Source organism: Scylla paramamosain, unplaced genomic scaffold, assembly GCF_035594125.1.
Source record: "Scylla paramamosain isolate STU-SP2022 unplaced genomic scaffold, ASM3559412v1 Contig3, whole genome shotgun sequence".
Lineage (NCBI taxonomy): Eukaryota > Metazoa > Arthropoda > Malacostraca > Decapoda > Portunidae > Scylla > Scylla paramamosain.
This window is the reverse complement of record NW_026973668.1, coordinates 374,713-400,796: the sequence shown is the minus strand read 5'-3', so window position 1 is coordinate 400,796 and position 26,084 is coordinate 374,713. Positions and strand designations below refer to the sequence as shown.

Sequence of the window (26,084 nt, the reverse complement as noted above, 5' to 3'; positions counted from 1 at the left end):
GTGTACAGCCATTCCCCATTTGTTTTGTTAAGTCAAGATTTTCTCTCCTCACAGCTTATGGCAAAGTCTTTCTGGTGCGGAAGGTATCGGGGAAGGATGCAGGGAAGTTGTATGCCATGAAGGTTCTGAAGAAAGCGACCATCGTACAGAAGAAGAAGAAGAAGACAACCGAGCACACCAAGACAGAGAGGCAGGTGTTAAGAGGCAGTGCAGCAGAGTCCCTTCCTGGTCACCCTTCACTATGCCTTCCAAACTGATGCTAAACTCCACCTTATCCTTGGTTAGTATTACCATTTGTGTGTCTGTGTGTGTGTTTGTATTTTCCCTCTCCCATGGTGAAATTACCTCATCTTCAGCTCAGTTTATCACTGTTTATGGAGAATTCAAGGAGGGAAGGAAACTTTAATTGTGCATTTAAATCAATGTTAATTTTTTTGTTATTCCTTTTTTCTTATATCTTTCTCTGTTGCATGGTGAATTTATTGTTTATTTTTGTGTTGCTGTTCAGACTATGTCAGCGGAGGAGAACTGTTCCCTCACCTTTACCAGTGAGAAAGGTTCCATGAGGATGAAGTCCGTCTCTACATTGGTGAAGTCATCCTTGCCCTTGAGCATCTGCACAAAGTAAGCCACATTGAGTACCTCACATTATGTACCATTGGGAAAACTCTAGCCTGCTATAACAAATTCATGAAAAAAAAAAAAAAAATTTGGTAAACTATTTTGGGAGCATAGAAAAGTTTAATCCTCAGATAAAAAAAATTTAAGACACACACACACACACACACACACACACACACACACACACACACACACACACACACACACACACACACACACACACACACACATACACACACATGTATACACACACACACACACACACACAGGCACAGTGTTGCATTTTTATCATTCAGACTTACACCAGGTTAAGAGTATTCTCAATAGCAATTACAGAATACGCAGCTCCGTTTTAACTGATGGTTTTCTGTTTTGTTCTTTGCATTTGTTTAACGACTGGGATCCATTGCAGCTTGGTATCATCTATCGAGACATCAAGCTTGAAAACATCCTCCTGGACTCGGATGGCCACATAGTTTTGACAGACTTTGGCCTCAGCAAGGACTTCCTCTCTCATGAAACGGAACACAGAGCATGCTCCTTCTGTGGCACAATTGAGTACGTGGCCCCCGAGGTGGTGCAGGGAGGAGCTCACGGCCACGATCAGGCTGTGGACTGGTGGAGTGTGGGAGTGTTAACATATGAACTGTCAACTGGAGCCTCGCCTTTCACGGTGGAAGGTGAAAAGAGTAACCAGCAGGAGATTTCAAGGTAAGAGTCTGCACTGAGCTTTCTTTTGGTTGAAAGATAAAGGTATGGGATGTGCTAGTTCATTAAATATCAGGCTAGATATGCTCTATGTGAATATTATTATTTTTTACTTATTTTGTTTTATTTAACTAGATTGCAAGTTCTAATGGAATGTTTTCTATTTTCGCAACAGACGAATCCTGAAAACACGGCCACCGTTGCCCAGTGATCTATCGCCAGAGGTCAGAGACTTAATTTCAAGACTCCTCGTGAAAGACCCTCGCCAGTGGTTAGGGGGAGGGCCACGGGATGCGCTAGAGATTAAGGACCATGTATTTTTTAAGGTTTGTATTGAGGCTGCTCACTCATATAGTACAAATTTAGCTGCAACATGGGTGATCTGAACTAAGGTGGTCATCCTCTCTCTATACCTGTTCTTTTATTCACTTTCCTTCATCTTTTGCTTACCAGTCTGTAAATGAGAAACAGGAATGGAGGTAGAAATACCATCCTTTCATATTTTCCTTTTAAAGATTACCTTGAAGTCATGTTGTGTCTTTAGTAGTGGTGGTTGTGACCTAATGACCAAGTGGTTTATATTGATGCAACTTTTAGATACATTTAGAAAGAAAAAAAATTGATGTGGCTTGGTTGTAATAAGTGGTAATTCCTTTTTTTCCTGACAGAAATTGAATTGGGATGCCTTGCTCAAAAGAAAGTACCTGCTCCCTTTGTACCAAGAATCAGTACTGAGTTAGATGTTAGTAATTTTTCTGAAGAGTTCACTGCAATGATACCACAGGATTCTCCAGCAATCGTTCCTCCAGATGTTGAGAAAATGTTCAATGTAAGTACCCAAATAAGACTTAATTGTATATGTATGTGTATATGTATGAATGTATGTATGTATGTATGTATTTATATGAGTGTGTGTACTCTTCCAAAGATAGTATTGTTACATTATTATTTCGGGGCTACTCCTACGTTGCTCCATCAATTCTCTTCACTGACAATGTCATCAGCGACAGCAGCAGCCTTTTCAAGATGTCACCAGACAGAAGACCTTCCACAACCAACCTATTATTGGCTTGTAGCTTTAAGGTTAGTACTCAGTTTCTATTCTGCTGTTGCTGATTTACTTGCTAATTTTGATTCTTCACTATTAACTCTTTGACTGCTGTTTGCTACATCTTTCCTTAACCATTAATCACTCTAAGCCATTTTTACTTGTTCCACAGCCATCTCTAATCTTTAAACTGGGTACAAATTGCAAAATCCATTCTTTTTAATCCCCTTCTTTCAAGTAGATGATTATTATAAAGATTTCATGCATTACTTCTGGTGCTGCAAATTGTTTTGTATCAGTGAAAGCATTAAAACACACTTGAATTTTTGGTGAATTGTCTCAGCGTGATTTTGACAGTAAAGGTAAATTGTCGTAGTAGTAGCAGTAGTAATAATATAAGTATGCATGGCTGATGTCTTCCCCTGTGAGGGATAGACTCATTGTAAGAATAGATATATAGTTTAGGAGTTTCCCAGCTTCCTCATCTTATTAGTTTTAGTTATGTGTGAATTATATTTGTGTCTAGTTGTATGCATACTTTCTCATTTAATTATTAAAGTACTTGTGATGAAAAAAAATGTATGAAATAACTCATAGACATGTATTTTTTCCAGGACTCGCCATTTTTCCAAAAATACGAACTGAATCTCCGAGATAATGTACTCGGAGACGGCAGCTTCAGTGTCTGTCGGGAATGTGTACAAAAGTCCAGCGGGCAACAACACTTTCCTGTGGAGATAGTGTCAAGAAGACTAGACTGCCAACAAGAAATCAATTTACTCTGGGCTTGCCAAGGACATTCCAACATTGTCAACAACATCCATGAAGTTTTCCATGATGAGGTAAGCATCTATTCATGATTCTCAACATTGGAAGCTGAATAATGAAAGTTGAAAATGTCTTCCATATATGCCTTTGTTTTGTGGAGTTTGTTTACTGAGCACTATGTAATACCTACCACTCTCAGTTATGGATAAACACTTGCACTAGAGTGATTCCTGCTTGAATACACTAATTTCATCAGACCACTCTTCTTCCTCTACTATCTTTTAACAGTCATTGACATTCTCTCCATCTACCTATCTCTGTGTTGCCTCACTCTCTGTGGGAGCATCCCCTGAGGAGGTGGCCGCACCAGAAGAACCTCCATCCTCCTTATCTAGACCTTTCCTTGTTGCTTGTTCAACTGCATGATGTCTTTAACACACACTTCTCTACCCCATCCAAGTACTACCATCCAAGTAGCTTTCCTCACCTATCACTACTTTCAACTTCACTCACTCTTTCTTTTGGATATGTCATTGATATTAAATCATTTTGACACAAAATGATTTAAGTAACAATTAGTTTAAGATCATATTATTTTCTTTTCCTTGCATTTAATCATTGTATGCCTGTATCTAATTCATGTTGGTTTCACAGGCACACACCTACATTGTGATGCAGCTCCTTGGAGGTGGAGAGCCGGCTGCCTCAGAGGATCAGGAAACACGAGAGGTTCACAGAGGCTCGCCTCGGGCTTCGGTCGTCGTGAGGAACCTGTTGCCAGCAGTTCACCACGTGCACAGGAAAAGCACCAGTGTTCACGGAGACCTAAAGCCAGACAGGGGTGAAAAGGGTTGGTGTTGAGGATAGACAGAAAAGAAAAGAAAGGAAAGGTAAAAAAAGGAATTTTTTTTGCATTGATTTTCCATCTGCTTATTTTGAAGAATTTATTGCATGGAATATTATTGATCTCCATCATTTGTATGGCCTCTATAATAAAAAGTATGAATTTATTCCATTCAGATATTATCCTTCTCCGAGGCCATTCTAATGTAAACATCTTTTCACGGAATCTCTTGTTGAAGGATTCTTCTGAAGATTCAGTTATTAAGATTGTGGATTTTGGGTTTGCACATTTGATGCCTGACAAGGAAAAGGATGGCAGCACGAAGACACCGTGCTTCACTGTTCACTATGCAGCGCCAGAAGTGTTGCTGCAAGCTGTGCAGAAGGGAGCAAATGGTACCGCTTCAACATTCATGCACTGCTTGAGTATCTTGTGTGTAATTTTATGATGAAAGGTTTTTAATGCAGGGACAGTTGTTTGTAGGCATTTTTACATTATTTTTAGTGTACAACCATCCAAAAGGCATTTAGCTCAGTGTTACTGCAACAACCACACAGTACTGAATGTAGGGTTTCCTGTTTCATTAGAGATTTCTCTGCAGTGGTGTTTTCAATACAAGGAGTGTTTTCTATAGTTATTTTCTTTATTTTGAGGGCTTGCTATAATATCCTGCACAACTCTAAAAATACATCAAATTAACCTCCCACCAAAGCACAATACAGACACTTCCATTGGCTGTAACATTACTGCTAATACTGCAACATTCTTCCTGAGGGGAACCACACACATTAACAATAATAACACATGTTACAAAAAACTACACCAAACATATTAAGCTCAACATTTTTGTATAATAATTTTTAGAAACATGAATGACCAAAAATGGTTCTAGGATAAAAGAGGAAAAAAAGGACAGAACACTACAGCATAACAGTACAAATGGCAGGTGTGTCTCTTTTCTCTTATTCCTTATTTGCAAGGATTAAAGCTGTTACCTTCTTGTTACACAAGAAGTGGGACGGTACAGTTCGCTAAGCTGCCGGTACACGTAGGATGGTGCAGTACCTCGACTGAAATAAAAGAGATTTAAATGGTCAGCAGCCATTATTTAAAGCTAAGTGAGTAGATGTACAAGATAAACAGGGTACAGTAAAATCCCTCTTGTCCGGCATCAACGGGACCGCCGACGTGCCGGACACTTGAACAGAAGTGAAATTATGTCCACAGTGACCACCCTACACTCACGCATCTTACCACAACAATGATGATCAGCTGATCTGATCAGCTGCTTAAGTGTAAGCACAACACACTTCCTTTTTTCTACAACTTTAGGCGTGATGAAGGCGTCAGGCGATAAACAGTGCACACGCGGGACTGAGTCACTGAGTAAACACAGTGCAGTGGGCTGCGGGTGGCGCGAAGCAGCGCGCTGTGGTGGCAAGGGGACGGAGTATGCCTCGCGTGGGAATTTTAATTGATTTTCTGAGTACACGTTGATTTTTTATTGATTTTAAGGCTCGGGGAAAAATGTGCCGGATACTTGAAGCTGCCGGATACTGGAATGCCGGACGAGAGGGATTTTACTGCATAATAAATTGAGTAAGTTGTTTATCTCACTCATAAGTAAAACATAAAGGCCTTTCATTTGATGCATTTAGGATCAGAAGTTTTACTGGGAGATGAAGTACAGTGCTAAATAACAGTTTGTGCATAAAGCTGACAAATACTGATGTCTCCTGAGGTCAGCCCAGGCCCAACAAGGAAAGCAAATGAAAAAATGAAATGAACCCCCAACATCACACCTTGAAAGGACCACACAGTCATATGAACAACACAAACTCACTTGTTAGTTATCAAACTGGTGACATTTTCTGGAGGAACGTAATCTAGCTGAGTCAGCGCAGTATTTACAGACGGCCAAAACTTTGTTCCCTCTGGGATAATAGAAGTGGTGGTTTGGTGGCTTGTTTCTTCACAGCCCATCAAGCTAAATTTGTATGTGGGAGTGCACACATACAGCTGAAAATGAAGATTTGTGACAATAAGCAAAATGCACAATTCATGCCATGATTTTCAATATTATATAGGTACTGATCTGATAGTATCTAGCTCCACATGAGACAACAACAGGTTGAGGTTTGAGAAAGGACCGTCCAACACTCAACACGAGGAATGTATATCCACCTACACGAAATAAACACGTGGAAAAGGAATGTATCAAAAACTGGAATCAAGAATTTCTGTGAGAATAAAATAATATGTACTTTTGTGATACCTTCCCTGTTCAATTTGCAACAGTAAATATGTTTCAAATACTGCCCCACTGAAAGAGGTATCAGGATAATGACTAACAAATAAAACTTACTGGAACAGAATAAAACTTTGGTGGTGAGGCAAGAGAGGCTGCACCAACAAAGGTCTCAATGCCTCCGTTGGTCACCACCGTCTCGGTGCCAACGATGACCTTTGATGACCTTGTTGACACGTGACATGATGGGGAACACTGCAGAGTCTTGAATTAATGTTGTCTCAATTCCAGCAGTACATAAAGCTTTTGCCACTGGGTGACCCTGCACAAGTAAAAGATGTATTGAGAACATAAGAACATAATAAAATAAAGGAAGCTGCAAGAAGCCATCACCCCTACATGTGGCAGTCCCTGTGTTATGTATTGTGCACATCAGACACGATGACGTGAAAGAGACGCATAAAACACCTTACATCATAATATTTAGGGGCACGTTCGGCAACAATAACGTGGAATTTCCTTTGTGTGGCTGCCTTGGTCAGGAAGGCCAAGACCAGTGGACACATTGCACACGTCACAATGACCTCATCATTGTGAATCTTGCTTACACCTTGGGCAGCTATCAATTCTTGGCTGAAATAAAAGGAATCAATATAATACTGGTAACAAACAATGTCAATGTCCCAAATGTCAGTGTAATCTTTACTCTACCTTTGTTCAACCTCAGCTTTCTGTTCACCAATGGCCTCAAGTACTCTGTCCTGCAGCTCTGGAATAACCTCCGTGCATTTTGGGAGATCTCCACATGCAGGGTGAGTCTACTAGCATGGACTGTGAGAGGCTTGGGTACTCCACACCTTGCTTCTCTCCACGTGGTGTGTTGTGTTCGTCAATTACTATCTGCGTGAAGAAGAAAAATAACTTAAATAAATAAATGAGATACACACACACACACACACACGAGGGCAGACAGACAAAATACGTAGAGAGAGAGAGAGAGAGAGAGAGAGAGAGAGAGAGAGAGAGAGAGAGGCTGTACCTAAGCAATTATATCTTTCCATACCACACACACACACACACACACGCACACGAACGTTTCCCTAAGGGCGTTACATCACTGTGTGTGTGTTCTATATCTCTAGGGCGGAATCTTTCAAGAGAGAGAGAGAGAGAGAGAGAGAGATGAGGAAACAAGGAAGATAATGAAAAATAAATAAAAAAGCAAGAATAATGATGATAACAACAACAACAATAAAAGGTCAGTTTTTTTATTTTTTATGGGATACTTATGTGAATTGACATACGCCTAAATGTTTACGTTCGTGAAAGAATACGGAGGTCAGTTTTTCTTATTTTTATGGTATACTTATGTGAATTGAAATACGCCTAAATGTTTACGTTCTTGAGAGAAAACGGAGGTCAGCTTTTTATTTTTATGGGAGACTTATGTGAATTGAATTACGCTCAGTTATTTGTACATCAGTGCTTCCCAGATTTCTCCAGCACGTGTTCCCTTGGAGTAGCACCAAACCCACCACAACCCACACATTGGTACGCCTTCTAAGCACATACTAGTTTACATTGGCGCAGATATATTAAAAAGATTAATCACAAAAGACTAATTAAAAACATATATTTAGTACATGCAGGTGGGCTCTCCTTGACGCACAGAGAAAGGCTGGTAATTCTCTGTTGATCATTAGCTACAGTATAGGAGCCTCTTATACTTCGATATCTCTGTGAAGTATTGTTTTTTTAACGTCAAATGGTAAATACTTAATGATAAGCTGAGATATAACACAGTATTAAGCCAAGCCTTCAATTCACACAAGCTTTTCAATTATTTCACATTACGCCACACAAGGGACGAAACATTGAAGTGCAAGCCCCGCCAGGACATGTTTGAATTTGGCGCTTCAATCAGTAACATCTAGATACTTTGACATTTACAGTTATAATGGCCTGAGATTTATTTTTACACGCTTATAATTCTTTATATTTAATTTTCTATTAGTTTTGTATAATATAAAAGAAGTTGGTGCTTGTTATTGAACGGTAAAAATTTATTGTGGATAGCTTTGCTTGCGTACTGTGCGGAGCAGGCTGGGACGGAGACACCACCAGACGTCAGACACAAGGCACTAGGTTAAAAGGGTGCCATAAACTGTTGCTTTATTTAACGTATTTTCGCAGAGCAAGACAGTGACAGGGGCCGTGGTGGGTGCCTGCGTGTGCTGGTGCAATCTTGGTGCCTGCCGGGAGGTGCCTACAGTGCCACAAGGGATAATATTGGTAAGAAACCGGCCCACCACTTGTCCAGCCAGCTAATTTGCAGTGTGATGTAACAGGCGGTAACTGTGATAGTGTTGTTACGTGTCACCCACCACAACAACACAGGGCCGTCAGGTCAGTGGTTAACCTTACTGTTTATTGTTGAGCCTCGTATTTCATGTTTTTGCACCTGGTTAGGAATATATTGACGTGACCCAGCATTCCACGGTGCCACAAGCGCTTCAAGCCCCCACCACAAAACTCTTACTAATTAACCATGACAGGAATGATAAAAACGTCAAAAAAATCCACTTACCTAATGTTACCAGCTGAGGTGGAGGCAGCCTTCCCCATTTATCCGCCAATATCTGCTTCATTTGTCACTTATTGTAAGCCTAACACGTCACTAAGTGGAGCCACATGACTAGGCTTTCATATCCGCTAGCTAGATATATCCGCCATTGCCTCATTTAGTTACGATGGAAGAATAACAGGCAAAATAGCGGCCGTTCTCTCCACTGACAAGGGCCGCCATGATGCCTGGCTACCTCTGCCAACCTGCCTCAACCTGCGGGTTCCAATATTTTTTTATTTTTTTCTTAACTTCTTTATTCTGGTGGTATAGCATGTTTTTTATGGTTTATAAAAATAATTATTTGCTTTAGAAGTGTTTTCGTGGCTTGTGTTGAGTTGTGTTCAATTTTGTGTTGCTTGACGAAAATGCGGGGTGTTTTTTTAGCAGTATTTTGACAAACTTGATTTTTTATTTCACGCTCTAACTACGTCTTTTGTATTTCTAAAAATTGCTTATGATTTTTAAATTGTTTTTTGGTTCCTGTTGAGAGAAATAAGTGGACTTTAAAAATGGTTTATGGTCCTGTTAAAAGTTGTTATTACAACACTTTTTGTGTTATTGTCTCTCTACTTCAGCTTGTAACTAACTTTTCATTGCTTGAAAAAATAGTTTGTATGTTTTAAAGTGTTTTATCTTGTTGTTGAGTCAAAATAGGTGGACTTTTCAGTGGTTTTTAATCGTATTTAGGTCCAACACTTGTTTTTTACGCAATTTCGGTTTTATTTGTTTACTTTTTGTTCCGGGTCACTTTTGATTGTGTAAGATGATAGTTCAGATTTTTTAAAATTTTTTACGTTCCTAAAAATTCAAATGTTGTGGACTTTTCAATGATTTAAATTGTGCCGAATATTTCAACACTTTTTCCATATTTAATTTGGATATTTTTTAAATACTACTCAGGCTAGAGCTGTTTTAATATTGTGGATATTTGTTTAAGTATTTATCAAGTCAGAATATATAAGGCATTCCAGCCTAGCTCCATTTTTTCGAGGGGTCAATTTTAAAATGAAATCCGTTACGGTACGTAAAATTGCCGTGACGTCACGGCCGCCATCATGAACCCGGGACCTTGATCGGCTCCGCTGTCTCCTCGGTAATATTTATCGTATTTTGCAGTGTTTTCCTGGTGTTTCCACGTCTTTCTAGACTCAGACGTGTAGATAAGACTAGAATGAGTAAGAAAATAAGAGAAATAGAGGAGGAAGATGAAGGGAGAAGGAATAGAGGAGGTGGTAAAACAGGAAAATGCTAAAGAAAACAATATTTAGGTTAATTTTCCCTGCTGCCCTGTCTGTCTTCGTAGTATTTGTCTTCCTTGACAGTGCTTTCAGTGTATTTGGCGTGTTTAGGCGGTGTTGGAGTGTGTGTGGAGGTGTTTACGGGGTGTTGGAGTGTGTGTTGATGGGATGTGGTGATGTTTGAGTCAATATTTAGCGTTCCTGGTGCGTTTTGGGGTGGCTTAGGCTTGTTTAGGAGTGCTTTACGTGTGCTTTGAACTGTTTGCAATGTTTTGAGATGTTTCGAGTGTATTTTGGGATGTTATGGATGAGTTTGGGTGTGTTTTGTGTGGAGACGGGTGAGTTGTGGCCGCGTTTGTGGGTATTTTTGGGTATTTTAGGTCAGTCTGGGTGTGTTTTGGGGTGTTTTAAGTGTGTTTTGGGCCGTTTTCAGTGTTTTGGGATGTTTTAAGTGTGTTTTGGGATGTTGTGGATGAGTTTGAGTGTGTTTTGGGTTGGTACGGTGTGTTTTGGATGCGTTTTAAGTCAATTGGGGTGAGTTTTGGAGTATTTTAAGTGTATTTGGGCATATTTTGGTGCCTTTTCGATGTGTTTAGGATGTTTTTGTGCGTTTAGGAATGTTCTGGGTATGTTTAAGGTGTTTTAATGTGTTTTAGTGTGATTGGAGTTGCGTTTGAGGTGTTTTGGTTATGTTATAGGCATGTTGCAGGTAAGAATAGGGTCTTTGAGGGTAGAAGTGGTGTGCTTGAGGTAAAATAAAAGATTCTGGAGTATTTTAGGAAGGGCCTATGATCGTAGAAGCGTGTCAGGGGCGTTATAGCTTGTGTTGTGATATATGAAGCTACTAGATGCAAGTGTGGGGAAATTCTGGGTCTGGACGGGGTGTTGTGGTGTTGTGGTGTTAGAGTCCTAGCAGGGGGAGGTACTGGAGGTTGTAAGGATGTGTAGAGGGTAAATAGAGAGGTACACGGTAGGTTAGGCTAGGTTAGGTTAGGCGTTGATTCAGTAATACAATGTAGAGGTAATGTTCAGTTATACGAATTCAGTAATATGAATGTAGAGGGACAAAAGAGAAAAGCAGGAAGACCACCACCACCACCGCCACCACCAGCACAGTGGAAGAAAGGTTAGAGAGAAGCGGGGAAAGTTGAAAAGTGAATAATTAAACGTTTGCTGTCTTTTATTATCTTGAGTATAAAATGGTTATATGACAATCTCTCTCTCTCTCTCTCTCTCTCTCTCTCTCTCTCTCTCTCTCTCTCTCTCTCTCTCTCTCTCTCTCTCTCTCTCTCTCTCTCTCTCTCTCTCTCTCTCTCTCTCAGCTTTAGATTAGTAACCCCGGTGACAGAAGTAACACCCACGTTTTCTCTTTTCAGATGTAAACAAAGCGGTGGTTTCCTTCCAGCTGGTGATAAGACTTCCTCTCGCTCTCCCTCGCTCTCCCACGTCACGGAAGCAGTGATAAGCACACGAGGAGGAAGTGAGAGGATATATATATAGTGTGTGTGTGTGTAAAGAAGAAAATGTTATATATACGTGTTTAAAAGTTTCCTACATTTAAGTCAAAAGAGGCTGGCTGGCTGGCCGATGCTGCTGCTGTTGTGGATTTAATTGCGCGTTCCCTTGTGCTGTGAGGGAACGTGTGTGTGTGTGTGTGTGTGTGTGTGTGTGTGTGTGAAGGAAGAAAGGGGTGGTGGTTAGGGGTCTGGGATGAGAAAACGAGTGATTTTGTTCTATAGCCTTCTGAAAGAAAAATATTAAAGTTTTTACAGTGGGAAAATTTTGGTGGTGAGGAAGAATATGACTAAAATATTACCTCAAATTTAACCTAACGTGGTGGAGCCTCACACTCCTCAGCTGCCCCTAACCAAACCAAGCCTAGCCCAAAGAAGCCTACCCTAACTTCTGTGTGGTGCTTCCTCCTCCCCAAGACTGGCTATCTCGTGTCTTAATCCCAAGCTAGCCTAGCCAAACTTTATCTAACGTAACCTAAGCAATTCTAACCTAGCCAAGCCTTACCTAACCTAACCTAACCTAACCTCACCTAACCTAACCTAAAGAAACCTAGCCAAACCTAACATAACCTAGCCTAACCTAACCTCACCTAACTTAATTAACTAAGCATAGCCAAACCTAACCTAACCTAGCTTAACCAAACCTAACCTAACCTACATCCTCATCCCACAGCCCCACTTAACCTAACCTAACCAAACCTAACCTAACCTAACCTAACCTAACCTACATCCTCATCCCACAGCCCCACTTAACCTAACCTAACGTAACTTTCAGAGCAACGGCAACCCTCCAATCCGGCAAGCAGTTGGCGGCAGCGATGGCGGTGGCGGCAGCAGTGGTGGCGAGGCGGACGGCAGGGACAGAGGGGCAGTACAGGGTGCGGACATCAAGGAGAAGGTGAGCAGGGTGTTGTGTTGGTGTGTGTTGGTGTGTGTTGCTAAGCTGAGATGTAAAGTGTGTTGGGAAGGTGCTCGCTGCAATATTTGTCACTCAAGGCTCCTGCAACACTGCCTCCATGCACAAGTGTGTCGGGAAACTGATTTAAAGTCGTAAACATGTTCTTGTTTTACTTTATTTATTTATTTATTTATTTTGTTTTATTTTTTGTATATATAGGAGGGACACTGGTCAAAGGGAACTAAGTACAATAAGAAAAAAATACTGAGAAAAAATAAAAGATAAAAAAGACCTCACTTAACCTAACCTAACCTAACATAAGCTAACTTAACCTAACATAACTTAGCCTAACCTCTTTTAACCTAACATAACTTAACCTAACCTAACTTAACCTAACCTCTTTTAACCTAACCTCTTTTAACCTAACCTAACTTAACTTAACCTAACCTAACTTAACCTAACCTAACCTAACTTAACTTAACCTAACCTAACCTAACCTAACTTAACCTAACCTAACCTAACCTAACATAACTTTACTTAACCTAACTTAACCTAACCTAACTTAACCTAACGTAACCTAACGTAACCTAACCTAACCTAACACCCACAGAGGAACGCACGGACAAGCAAGGTGGTATCGGCAGTCTGATCCTGGACCTGGTCGGCTTCATGGCGGTGGTGCCTCTGTGTCCTGCTCTCCTTGACTGTTACTCCAAGCACGACTCCAGCGGCTTGTATTCCTGTCTGCTATCCTGTGTTACTTATTACCAGCATATCATTGGCGTCCCTGTGAGGTTCCGCTCTGTCTTGTTTTAGTGGTATGTGGGGTGTGTTGCAGTTTTGTATTGGTTTATATATTTCTAGTTTGGTTTTATTGTTATTTTTTTCCAATTTTTATTTTATCCTGTTATCTGTTTATTTATTTTTTGTTTGTTTGTTTGTTTGTTTGTAGGGTGTGTGTGTGTGTGTTTGTGTTCCTGCTGTTCGATATTGCAGCTTGTTTTCTTGTTTTTGTTTTTTTGGTTATTGTTATTTTGTGTTTTAGTCCCTTTCATTGTTCTGAGGATGTTTTCAGGTGTTTTTGCGGTGTTTTTGGGTCTTTTTGGGGTATTTTTGGGGTGTTTTCGGATGTTTTTGTAGTGTTTTGTGGTGTTTTGGTGTATTTTGAGGGTGTTTTGGTGTGTTTTTGGAGTGTTTTGGGGTATTTTGAGGGTGTTTTAGTGTGTTTTTGGAGTGGTTTGGGGTGTTTTGGTGTATTTTCAGGGTGTTTTGGTGTGTTTTTGGATTTTTTGTGGTGTTTTGGGGTATTTTGAGGGTGTTTTGGTGTGTTTTTGGAGTGTTTTTGTGTGTTTTGGGGTGTTTTTTGGGTGTTTTGCGGTATTTTAAGGGTGTTTTGGTGTGTTTTTTGGAGTGTTTTGGGATGCTTTGGTATGTTTTGGGGTATTTTGAGGGTGTTTTGGTGTTTTTTTTTGTGTTCTGGGATGTTTTTGTGTATTTTGAGGGTGTTTAAAGGTGTTGTGGTGGTGTTAAATTTATTGTTTGTTTAGTTTTTTTAGCTTTTTTATTTTCTTGTGCATTATTTTATTTCTTATTTATATTGTGGTGTGTTGTCGGTGTGTCCTAACCTAACCTAACCAGCCTACCCTCTCCTAACCTCCCCTCAACCCACAGGCACTGATTGGCGTGACATTCAGCATAGGCTTCACCGTCGGGCCAGCTGTGGGGGCCGCGTTGGGGGAAGTACTGGGTGGTTTGCGGCCTCGGTTGTCTACGCACTCACTCTCGCTTTGGCTAACATAATATTCTTTGCTGTCTTCTTCCAGGAATTGCTGCCTGAGGTGTGTGTGTGTGTGTGTGTGTGTGTGTGTGTGTGTGTGTGTGTGTTCAATAATTTATTCTTACTGTCTCTCTTTTATTTATTTTTTTTATTATGTTCATTTTTTTTTTTTTCATAACATTTTTGCTTATCTTTTTTTTTCCTTTCATTTTTTCTTTGCTTGCTTGTTTTGTTATTTGTTTGTATTTCCTTGTGTCTCTGAATATTCTTAAAGAGAGGTGCATTGTGGGTAAAGCATCATTTTCTTTTTCCTTTCCTCATTTCTTTACTTTTCCCTCTTATTCCTTCCTTTCTGTCATCATTACAAACCCTTTCTATTCATTACAAACCCTTTCTCTCATTTTCCTTACCATAAACCATCAAAACATCTTAACAATCTCATTTAAATCACTTTTCTTTTCATTATCATCTGTTTGTTTACATTCTCTTGCTTTCTTTCACTTATTAATTCATTACACTCCTGTTTGTGTGTTTAGGAATGTTTTGAGATATTTTGGGGTGTTTTGGAGGTGTTTTGGGATGTTTTTTCAAGTGTTTTGAGGTAAATTGTCTGTTTTTGGGTATATTTGTCTGTTTTTGTCTGTTTTTTGGGTATTATTGGGGTTTTGGAGGTGTTTTGGGGGTGTTTTTGCAAGTGTTTTGAGGTAAATTGTCTGTTTTTGGGTGTTTAATGGTGTTTTGGGAGTGTTTTGCAAGTTTTTGAGGTAAATTGTCTGTTTTTGGGTGTTTAATGGAGTTTTGGGAGTGTTTTGCAAGTGTTTTGAGGTAAATAGTGTGTTTTGGGGTGTTTAATTTTGTTTTGGGAGTGTTTTGCAAGTGTTTTGAGGTAAATAGTGTGTTTTGGGGTGTTTAATTTTGTTTTGGGAGTGTTTTGTAAGTGTTTTGAGGTAAATAGTTTGTTTTGGGGTGTTTAATGGTCTTGGTGGTGTTTCAGGGTTATATAGGGGTGTTTGGGGGTGATCTAGGGTAAGTAGTGTTATCAAGGCTGTAGTGGAAGTTACTGTGGGTTTTCAAAGGGTGTTTCCATGGTGATTCACTTGTATTTTATCCCTTGTACAGTAAAACTCCCTTTCCCTGAGTTGGCAACACTGTTTGTTTACGTTCGCTGTTGTCTTGTCGTGTGTGAGTCAGATTTGTGTTTTGTTCTTCCACCGCAGGGCAGAAGGAGGAGAGACATCGGTGCCAGTTTGACCGAGGCTTGGGAGGTGATCAATCCTAGGGCTCTGTTCTCCGTCAGCTGTGTCAAGGGCCTGGGCAGAGAAGGTGTGTGTGTTTGTATGTTCAGTATTGTGTGTTTGTGTTTGTAGTATTGTTTGTGTGTTTGTAGTATTGTGTGTTTGTGTGTTTAGTATTGTGTGTGTGTTTGTGTGTTTAATATTGTGTGTGTGTGTGTGTGTGTGTGTGTGTGTGTGTGTGTGTGTGTGTGTGTGTGTGTGTGTGTGTACTAGCAAACATTCCCTTTTGTTTACTCCTGAAACACACACACACACACACACACACACACACACACACACACACACACACACACACACACACACACCACCTCCCGTTCCTCCTCCTCCTTCTCTCCCTTCATTCATAAACACCTCTCTTTCTCTCTCTCTGTAGAACGCACGAAATTAATACAACTTAGCCGAGTTTACTTCCTCTACCTGTTCCTGTATTCTGGCCTGGAGTGTTAGACTGTATTCTAAAACAGTTTGGTCTCTCACCACTACTATTTTTAAAGGCCACAGAGATGATTAGCCAGATTCTCAAGAGTTATTTTCCTGATAATAATGTGGAAATCTTGTTGATTTGTCACTAAAACCATAAAATTATCCTTAAAAACCTGTCACTTTAACTAGACCCTTTTGAAAGTAGTAGAGATGCATTGCAGAAGTGTTTCAGAACAGGGACCTTAGATTTACAGTTAGATAGATATATTGTGCTTTGTAATATACTATAAGAGGCTAACTTACAGAGACTGCCACATGTAGGCCTGATGGCTTCTTGCAGCTTCCCTTATTTTCTTATGTTCAAATGTTCTTTTGTTCATGAGACAGAGGCAAGTGGTGTACAGCCATTCCCCATTTGTTTTGTTAAGTCAAGATTTTCTCTCCTCACAGCTTATGGCAAAGTCTTTCTGGTGCGGAAGGTATCGGGGAAGGATGCAGGGAAGTTGTATGCCATGAAGGTTCTGAAGAAAGCGACCATCGTACAGAAGAAGAAGAAGAAGACAACCGAGCACACCAAGACAGAGAGGCAGGTGTTAAGAGGCAGTGCAGCAGAGTCCCTTCCTGGTCACCCTTCACTATGCCTTCCAAACTGATGCTAAACTCCACCTTATCCTTGGTTAGTATTACCATTTGTGTGTCTGTGTGTGTGTTTGTATTTTCCCTCTCCCATGGTGAAATTACCTCATCTTCAGCTCAGTTTATCACTGTTTATGGAGAATTCAAGGAGGGAAGGAAACTTTAATTGTGCATTTAAATCAATGTTAATTTTTTTGTTATTCCTTTTTTCTTATATCTTTCTCTGTTGCATGGTGAATTTATTGTTTATTTTTGTGTTGCTGTTCAGACTATGTCAGCGGAGGAGAACTGTTCCCTCACCTTTACCAGTGAGAAAGGTTCCATGAGGATGAAGTCCGTCTCTACATTGGTGAAGTCATCCTTGCCCTTGAGCATCTGCACAAAGTAAGCCACATTGAGTACCTCACATTATGTACCATTGGGAAAACTCTAGCCTGCTATAACAAATTCATGAAAAAAAAAAAAAAATTTGGTAAACTATTTTGGGAGCATAGAAAAGTTTAATCCTCAGATAAAAAAAATTTAAGACACACACACACACACACACACACACACACACACACACACACACACACACACACACACACACACACACACACATGTATACACACACACACACACACACACAGGCACAGTGTTGCATTTTTATCATTCAGACTTACACCAGGTTAAGAGTATTCTCAATAGCAATTACAGAATACGCAGCTCCGTTTTAACTGATGGTTTTCTGTTTTGTTCTTTGCATTTGTTTAACGACTGGGATCCATTGCAGCTTGGTATCATCTATCGAGACATCAAGCTTGAAAACATCCTCCTGGACTCGGATGGCCACATAGTTTTGACAGACTTTGGCCTCAGCAAGGACTTCCTCTCTCATGAAACGGAACACAGAGCATGCTCCTTCTGTGGCACAATTGAGTACGTGGCCCCCGAGGTGGTGCAGGGAGGAGCTCACGGCCACGATCAGGCTGTGGACTGGTGGAGTGTGGGAGTGTTAACATATGAACTGTCAACTGGAGCCTCGCCTTTCACGGTGGAAGGTGAAAAGAGTAACCAGCAGGAGATTTCAAGGTAAGAGTCTGCACTGAGCTTTCTTTTGGTTGAAAGATAAAGGTATGGGATGTGCTAGTTCATTAAATATCAGGCTAGATATGCTCTATGTGAATATTATTATTTTTTACTTATTTTGTTTTATTTAACTAGATTGCAAGTTCTAATGGAATGTTTTCTATTTTCGCAACAGACGAATCCTGAAAACACGGCCACCGTTGCCCAGTGATCTATCGCCAGAGGTCAGAGACTTAATTTCAAGACTCCTCGTGAAAGACCCTCGCCAGTGGTTAGGGGGAGGGCCACGGGATGCGCTAGAGATTAAGGACCATGTATTTTTTAAGGTTTGTATTGAGGCTGCTCACTCATATAGTACAAATTTAGCTGCAACATGGGTGATCTGAACTAAGGTGGTCATCCTCTCTCTATACCTGTTCTTTTATTCACTTTCCTTCATCTTTTGCTTACCAGTCTGTAAATGAGAAACAGGAATGGAGGTAGAAATACCATCCTTTCATATTTTCCTTTTAAAGATTACCTTGAAGTCATGTTGTGTCTTTAGTAGTGGTGGTTGTGACCTAATGACCAAGTGGTTTATATTGATGCAACTTTTAGATACATTTAGAAAGAAAAAAAATTGATGTGGCTTGGTTGTAATAAGTGGTAATTCCTTTTTTTCCTGACAGAAATTGAATTGGGATGCCTTGCTCAAAAGAAAGTACCTGCTCCCTTTGTACCAAGAATCAGTACTGAGTTAGATGTTAGTAATTTTTCTGAAGAGTTCACTGCAATGATACCACAGGATTCTCCAGCAATCGTTCCTCCAGATGTTGAGAAAATGTTCAATGTAAGTACCCAAATAAGACTTAATTGTATATGTATGTGTATATGTATGAATGTATGTATGTATGTATGTATTTATATGAGTGTGTGTACTCTTCCAAAGATAGTATTGTTACATTATTATTTCGGGGCTACTCCTACGTTGCTCCATCAATTCTCTTCACTGACAATGTCATCAGCGACAGCAGCAGCCTTTTCAAGATGTCACCAGACAGAAGACCTTCCACAACCAACCTATTATTGGCTTGTAGCTTTAAGGTTAGTACTCAGTTTCTATTCTGCTGTTGCTGATTTACTTGCTAATTTTGATTCTTCACTATTAACTCTTTGACTGCTGTTTGCTACATCTTTCCTTAACCATTAATCACTCTAAGCCATTTTTACTTGTTCCACAGCCATCTCTAATCTTTAAACTGGGTACAAATTGCAAAATCCATTCTTTTTAATCCCCTTCTTTCAAGTAGATGATTATTATAAAGATTTCATGCATTACTTCTGGTGCTGCAAATTGTTTTGTATCAGTGAAAGCATTAAAACACACTTGAATTTTTGGTGAATTGTCTCAGCGTGATTTTGACAGTAAAGGTAAATTGTCGTAGTAGTAGCAGTAGTAATAATATAAGTATGCATGGCTGATGTCTTCCCCTGTGAGGGATAGACTCATTGTAAGAATAGATATATAGTTTAGGAGTTTCCCAGCTTCCTCATCTTATTAGTTTTAGTTATGTGTGAATTATATTTGTGTCTAGTTGTATGCATACTTTCTCATTTAATTATTAAAGTACTTGTGATGAAAAAAAATGTATGAAATAACTCATAGACATGTATTTTTTCCAGGACTCGCCATTTTTCCAAAAATACGAACTGAATCTCCGAGATAATGTACTCGGAGACGGCAGCTTCAGTGTCTGTCGGGAATGTGTACAAAAGTCCAGCGGGCAACAACACTTTCCTGTGGAGATAGTGTCAAGAAGACTAGACTGCCAACAAGAAATCAATTTACTCTGGGCTTGCCAAGGACATTCCAACATTGTCAACAACATCCATGAAGTTTTCCATGATGAGGTAAGCATCTATTCATGATTCTCAACATTGGAAGCTGAATAATGAAAGTTGAAAATGTCTTCCATATATGCCTTTGTTTTGTGGAGTTTGTTTACTGAGCACTATGTAATACCTACCACTCTCAGTTATGGATAAACACTTGCACTAGAGTGATTCCTGCTTGAATACACTAATTTCATCAGACCACTCTTCTTCCTCTACTATCTTTTAACAGTCATTGACATTCTCTCCATCTACCTATCTCTGTGTTGCCTCACTCTCTGTGGGAGCATCCCCTGAGGAGGTGGCCGCACCAGAAGAACCTCCATCCTCCTTATCTAGACCTTTCCTTGTTGCTTGTTCAACTGCATGATGTCTTTAACACACACTTCTCTACCCCATCCAAGTACTACCATCCAAGTAGCTTTCCTCACCTATCACTACTTTCAACTTCACTCACTCTTTCTTTTGGATATGTCATTGATATTAAATCATTTTGACACAAAATGATTTAAGTAACAATTAGTTTAAGATCATATTATTTTCTTTTCCTTGCATTTAATCATTGTATGCCTGTATCTAATTCATGTTGGTTTCACAGGCACACACCTACATTGTGATGCAGCTCCTTGGAGGTGGAGAGCCGGCTGCCTCAGAGGATCAGGAAACACGAGAGGTTCACAGAGGCTCGCCTCGGGCTTCGGTCGTCGTGAAGAACCTGGTGTCAGCAGTTCACCACGTGCACAGGAAAAGCACCAGTGTTCACGGAGACCTAAAGCCAGACAGGGGTGAAAAGGGTTGGTGTTGAGGATAGACAGAAAAGAAAAGAAAGGAAAGGTAAAAAAAGGAATTTTTTTTGCATTGATTTTCCATCTGCTTATTTTAAAGAATTTATTGCATGGAATATTATTGATCTCCATCATTTGTATGGCCTCTATAATAAAAAGTATGAATTTATTCCATTCAGATATTATCCTTCTCCGAGGCCATTCTAATGTAAACATCTTTTCACGGAATCTCTTGTTGAAGGATTCTTCTGAAGATTCAGTTATTAAGATTGTGGATTTTGGGTTTGCACATTTGATGCCTGACAAGGAAAAGGATGGCAGCACGAAGACACCGTGCTTCACTGTTCACTATGCAGCGCCAGAAGTGTTGCTGCAAGCTGTGCAGAAGGGAGCAAATGGTACCGCTTGAACATTCATGCACTGCTTGAGTATCTTGTGTGTAATTTTATGATGAAAGGTTTTTAATGCAGGGACAGTTGTTTGTAGGCATTTTTACATTATTTTTAGTGTACAACCATCCAAAAGGCATTTAGCTCAGTGTTAGTGCAACAACCACACAGTACTGAATGTAGGGTTTCCTGTTTCATTAGAGATTTCTCTGCAGTGGTGTTTTCAATACAAGGAGTGTTTTCTATAGTTATTTTCTTTATTTTGAGGGCTTGCTATAATATCCTGCACAACTCTAAAAATACATCAAATTAACCTCCCACCAAAGCACAATACAGACACTTCCATTGGCTGTAACATTACTGCTAATACTGCAACATTCTTCCTGAGGGGAACCACACACATTAACAATAATAACACATGTTACAAAAAACTACACCAAACATATTAAGCTCAACATTTTTGTATAATAATTTTTAGAAACATGAATGACCAAAAATGGTTCTAGGATAAAAGAGGAAAAAAATGACAGAACACTACAGCATAACAGTACAAATGGCAGGTGTGTCTCTTTTCTCTTATTCCTTATTTGCAAGGATTAAAGCTGTTACCTTCTTGTTACACAAGAAGTGGGACGGTACAGTTCGCTAAGCTGCCGGTACACGTAGGATGGTGCAGTACCTCGACTGAAATAAAAGAGATTTAAATGGTCAGCAGCCATTATTTAAAGCTAAGTGAGTAGATGTACAAGATAAACAGGGTACAGTAAAATCCCTCTTGTCCGGCATCAACGGGACCGCCGACGTGCCGGACACTTGAACAGAAGTGAAATTATGTCCACAGTGACCACCCTACACTCACGCATCTTACCACAACAATGATCAGCTGATCTGATCAGCTGCTTAAGTGTAAGCACAACACACTTCCTTTTTTCTACAACTTTAGGCGTGATGAAGGCGTCAGGCGATAAACAGTGCACACGCGGGACTGAGTCACTGAGTAAACACAGTGCAGTGGGCTGCGGGTGGCGCGAAGCAGCGCGCTGTGGTGGCAAGGGGACGGAGTATGCCTCGCGTGGGAATTTTAATTGATTTTCTGAGTACACGTTGATTTTTTATTGATTTTAAGGCTCGGGGAAAAATGTGCCGGATACTTGAAGCTGCCGGATACTGGAATGCCGGACGAGAGGGATTTTACTGCATAATAAATTGAGTAAGTTGTTTATCTCACTCATAAGTAAAACATAAAGGCCTTTCATTTGATGCATTTAGGATCAGAAGTTTTACTGGGAGATGAAGTACAGTGCTAAATAACAGTTTGTGCATAAAGCTGACAAATACTGATGTCTCCTGAGGTCAGCCCAGGCCCAACAAGGAAAGCAAATGAAAAAATGAAATGAACCCCCAACATCACACCTTGAAAGGACCACACAGTCATATGAACAACACAAACTCACTTGTTAGTTATCAAACTGGTGACATTTTCTGGAGGAACGTAATCTAGCTGAGTCAGCGCAGTATTTACAGACGGCCAAAACTTTGTTCCCTCTGGGATAATAGAAGTGGTGGTTTGGTGGCTTGTTTCTTCACAGCCCATCAAGCTAAATTTGTATGTGGGAGTGCACACATACAGCTGAAAATGAAGATTTGTGACAATAAGCAAAATGCACAATTCATGCCATGATTTTCAATATTATATAGGTACTGATCTGATAGTATCTAGCTCCACATGAGACAACAACAGGTTGAGGTTTGAGAAAGGACCGTCCAACACTCAACACGAGGAATGTATATCCACCTACACGAAATAAACACGTGGAAAAGGAATGTATCAAAAACTGGAATCAAGAATTTCTGTGAGAATAAAATAATATGTACTTTTGTGATACCTTCCCTGTTCAATTTGCAACAGTAAATATGTTTCAAATACTGCCCCACTGAAAGAGGTATCAGGATAATGACTAACAAATAAAACTTACTGGAACAGAATAAAACTTTGGTGGTGAGGCAAGAGAGGCTGCACCAACAAAGGTCTCAATGCCTCCGTTGGTCACCACCGTCTCGGTGCCAACGATGACCTTTGATGGCCTTGTTGACACGTGACATGATGGGGAACACTGCAGAGTCTTGAATTAATGTTGTCTCAATTCCAGCAGTACATAAAGCTTTTGCCACTGGGTGACCCTGCACAAGTAAAAGATGTATTGAGAACATAAGAACATAATAAAATAAAGGAAGCTGCAAGAAGCCATCACCCCTACAGGTGGCAGTCCCTGTGTTATGTATTGTGCACATCAGACACGATGACGTGAAAGAGACGCATAAAACACCTTACATCATCATATTTAGGGGCACGTTCGGCAACAATAACGTGGAATTTCCTTTGTGTGGCTGCCTTGGTCAGGAAGGCCAAGACCAGTGGACACATTGCACACGTCACAATGACCTCATCATTGTGAATCTTGCTTACACCTTGGGCAGCTATCAATTCTTGGCTGAAATAAAAGGAATCAATATAATACTGGTAACAAACAATGTCAATGTCCCAAATGTCAGTGTAATCTTTACTCTACCTTTGTTCAACCTCAGCTTTCTGTTCACCAATGGCCTCAAGTACTCTGTCCTGCAGCTCTGGAATAACCTCCGTGCATTTTGGGAGATCTCCACATGCAGGGTGAGTCTACTAGCATGGACTGTGAGAGGCTTGGGTACTCCACACCTTGCTTCTCTCCACGTGGTGTGTTGTGTTCGTCAATTACTATCTGCGTGAAGAAGAAAAATAACTTAAATAAATAAATGAGATACACACACACACACACACACGAGGGCAGACAGACAAAATACGTAGAGAGAGAGAGAGAGAGAGAGAGAGAGAGAGAGAGAGAGAGAGAGAGGCTGTACCTAAGCAATTATATCTTTCCATACCACACACACACACACACACGCACACGAACGTTTCCCTAAGGGCGTTACATCACTGTGTGTGTGTTCTATATCTCTAGGGCGGAATCTTTCAAGAGAGAGAGAGAGAGAGAGAGAGAGAGAGATGAGGAAACAAGGAAGATAATGAAAAATAAATAAAAAAGCAAGAATAATGATGATAACAACAACAACAATAAAAGGTCAGTTTTTTTATTTTTTATGGGATACTTATGTGAATTGACATACGCCTAAATGTTTACGTTCGTGAAAGAATACGGAGGTCAGTTTTTCTTATTTTTATGGTATACTTATGTGAATTGAAATACGCCTAAATGTTTACGTTCTTGAGAGAAAACGGAGGTCAGTTTTTTTATTTTTATGGGTTACTTATGTGAATTGAAATACGCTCAGTTATTTGTACATCACTGCTTCACAGACATCTCCAGCACGTGTTCCCTTTGAGTAGCACCAAACCCACCACAACCCACACATTGGTACGCCTTCTAAGCACATACTAGTTTACATTGGCGCAGATATATTAAAAAGACTAATCACAAAAGACTAATTAAAAACATATTCATTCCATGCAGGTGGGCTCTCCTTGACGCACAGAGAAAGGCTGGTAATTCTCTGTTGATCATTAGCTACAGTATGGCAGCCTCTTATACTTCGATATCTCTGTGAAGTATTGTTGTTTAACGTCAAATGGTAAATACTTAATGATAAGCTGAGATATAACACAGTATTAAGCCAAGCCTTCAGTTCACACAAGCTTTTCAATGATTTCACATTACGCCACACGAGGGACGAGACATTGAAGTGCAAGCCCCGCCACGACGTGTTTGAATTTGGCGCTTCAATCAGTAACATCTAGATACTTTGACATTTACAGTTATAATGGCCTGAGATTTATTTTTACACGCTTATAATTCTTTATATTTAATTTTCTATTAGTTTTGTATAATATAAAAGAAGTTGGTGCTTGTTATTGAAAGGTAAAAATTTATTGTGGATAGCTTTGCTTGCGTACTGTGCGGAGCAAGCTGGGACGGAGACACCACCAGACGTCAGACACAAGGCACTAGGTTAAAAGGGTGCCATAAACTGCTGCTTTATTTAACGTATTTTCGCAGAACAAGACAGTGACAGGGGCCGTGGCGGGTGCCTGCGTGTGCTGGTGCAAACTTGGTGCCTGCCGGGAGGTGCCTGCAGTGCCACAAGGGATTATATTGATAAGAAACCGGCCCACCACTTGTCCAGCCAGCTAATTTGCAGTGTGATGTAACAGGCGGTAACTGTGATAGTGTTGTTACGTGTCACCCACAACAACAACAACACAGGGCTGTCAGGTCAGTGGTTAACCTTACTGTTTATTGTTGAGCCTCATATTTCATGTTTTTTGCACCTCGTTAGGAATATATTGACGTGACCCAGCATTCCACGGTGCCACAAGCGCTCCAAGCCCCCACCACAAAACTCTTACTAATTAACCATGACAGGAATGATAAAAACGTCAAAAAAATCCACTTACCTAATGTTACCAGCTGAGGTGGAGGCAGCCTTCCCCATTTATCCGCCAATATCTGCTTCATTTGTCACTTATTGTAAGCCTAACACGTCACTAAGTGGAGCCACATGACTAGGCTTTCATATCCGCTAGCTAGATATATCCGCCAGTGCCTCATTTAGTTACGATGGAAGAATAACAGGCAAAATAGCGGCCCTTCTCTCCACTGACGAGGGCCGCCATGATGCCTGGCTACGTCTGCCAACCTGCCTCAACCTGCGGGTTCCAATATTTTTTTATATTTTCTTAACTTCTTTATTCTGGTGGTATAGCATGTTTTTTATGGTTTATAAAAATAATTATTTGCTTTAGAAGTGTTTTCGTGGCTTGTGTTGAGTTCTGTTCAATTTTGTGTTGCTTGACGAAAATGCGGGGTGTTTTTTTAGCAGTATTTTGACAAACTTGATTTTTTATTTCACGCTCTAACTACGTCTTTTGTATTTCTAAAAATTGCTTATGATTTTTAAATTGTTTTTTGGTTCCTGTTGAGAGAAATAAGTGGACTTTAAAAATGGTTTATGGTCCTGTTAAAAGTTGTTATTACAACACTTTTTGTGTTATTGTCTCGCTATTTCAGCTTGTAACTAACTTTTCATTGCTTGAAAAAATAGTTTGTATGTTTTAAAGTGTTTTATCTTGTTGTTGAGTCAAAATAGGTGGACTTTTCAGTGGTTTTTAATCGTATTTAGGTCCAACACTTGGTTTTTACGCAATTTCGGTTTTATTTGTTTACTTCTTGTTCCGGGTCACTTTTGATGGTGTAAGATGATAGTTCAGATTTTTTAAAATTTTTTACGTTCCTAAAAATTCAAATGTTGTGGACTTTTCAATGATTTAAAT

General features: G+C 40.0%; 1 protein-coding gene, 3 long non-coding RNA genes and 1 pseudogene across 6 annotated transcripts; 2 read left to right on the top strand and 3 right to left on the bottom strand.

The window, feature by feature from the left end:
• LOC135096182 (ribosomal protein S6 kinase alpha-5-like) overlaps positions 1 to 20,538 on the top strand; it is a 29,019-nt pseudogene extending 8,481 nt beyond the window's left edge.
• On the top strand, positions 2,165 to 4,155 carry LOC135096194 (ribosomal protein S6 kinase alpha-5-like). Its single transcript, XM_063997565.1, is given in 5 exon segments — positions 2,165 to 2,412; positions 2,992 to 3,219; positions 3,800 to 3,844; positions 3,846 to 3,890; positions 3,893 to 4,155. Coding segments are annotated over 5 exon segments (657 nt in total). The 5' UTR covers positions 2,165 to 2,187; the 3' UTR covers positions 4,007 to 4,155.
• Positions 4,612 to 9,234, bottom strand: LOC135096208 (uncharacterized). 2 transcript variants are annotated; one of them, XR_010264634.1, is made up of 6 exons: positions 8,825 to 9,234; positions 6,949 to 7,137; positions 6,706 to 6,870; positions 6,355 to 6,559; positions 5,833 to 6,008; positions 4,612 to 5,059 (listed from the first exon to the last, which is right to left on the bottom strand). It is a non-coding gene; the product is annotated as an uncharacterized LOC135096208 (long non-coding RNA). The 2 variants fall into 2 exon arrangements; XR_010264633.1 differs by having other exon boundaries at positions 6,711 to 6,870.
• Positions 20,539 to 20,994: 456 nt separating the features above from the next.
• Positions 20,995 to 22,936, bottom strand: LOC135096209 (uncharacterized). The gene is made up of 3 exons (XR_010264635.1): positions 22,735 to 22,936; positions 22,213 to 22,388; positions 20,995 to 21,442 (listed from the first exon to the last, which is right to left on the bottom strand). It is a non-coding gene; the product is annotated as an uncharacterized LOC135096209 (long non-coding RNA).
• Positions 22,937 to 23,094: 158 nt separating this feature from the next.
• On the bottom strand, positions 23,095 to 25,442 carry LOC135096207 (uncharacterized). 2 transcript variants are annotated; one of them, XR_010264632.1, is made up of 3 exons: positions 25,358 to 25,442; positions 23,329 to 23,517; positions 23,095 to 23,250 (listed from the first exon to the last, which is right to left on the bottom strand). It is a non-coding gene; the product is annotated as an uncharacterized LOC135096207 (long non-coding RNA). The 2 variants fall into 2 exon arrangements; XR_010264631.1 differs by lacking the exon at positions 25,358 to 25,442 and adding an exon at positions 25,209 to 25,350.
• Between the last annotated feature and the right edge of the window lie 642 nt (positions 25,443 to 26,084).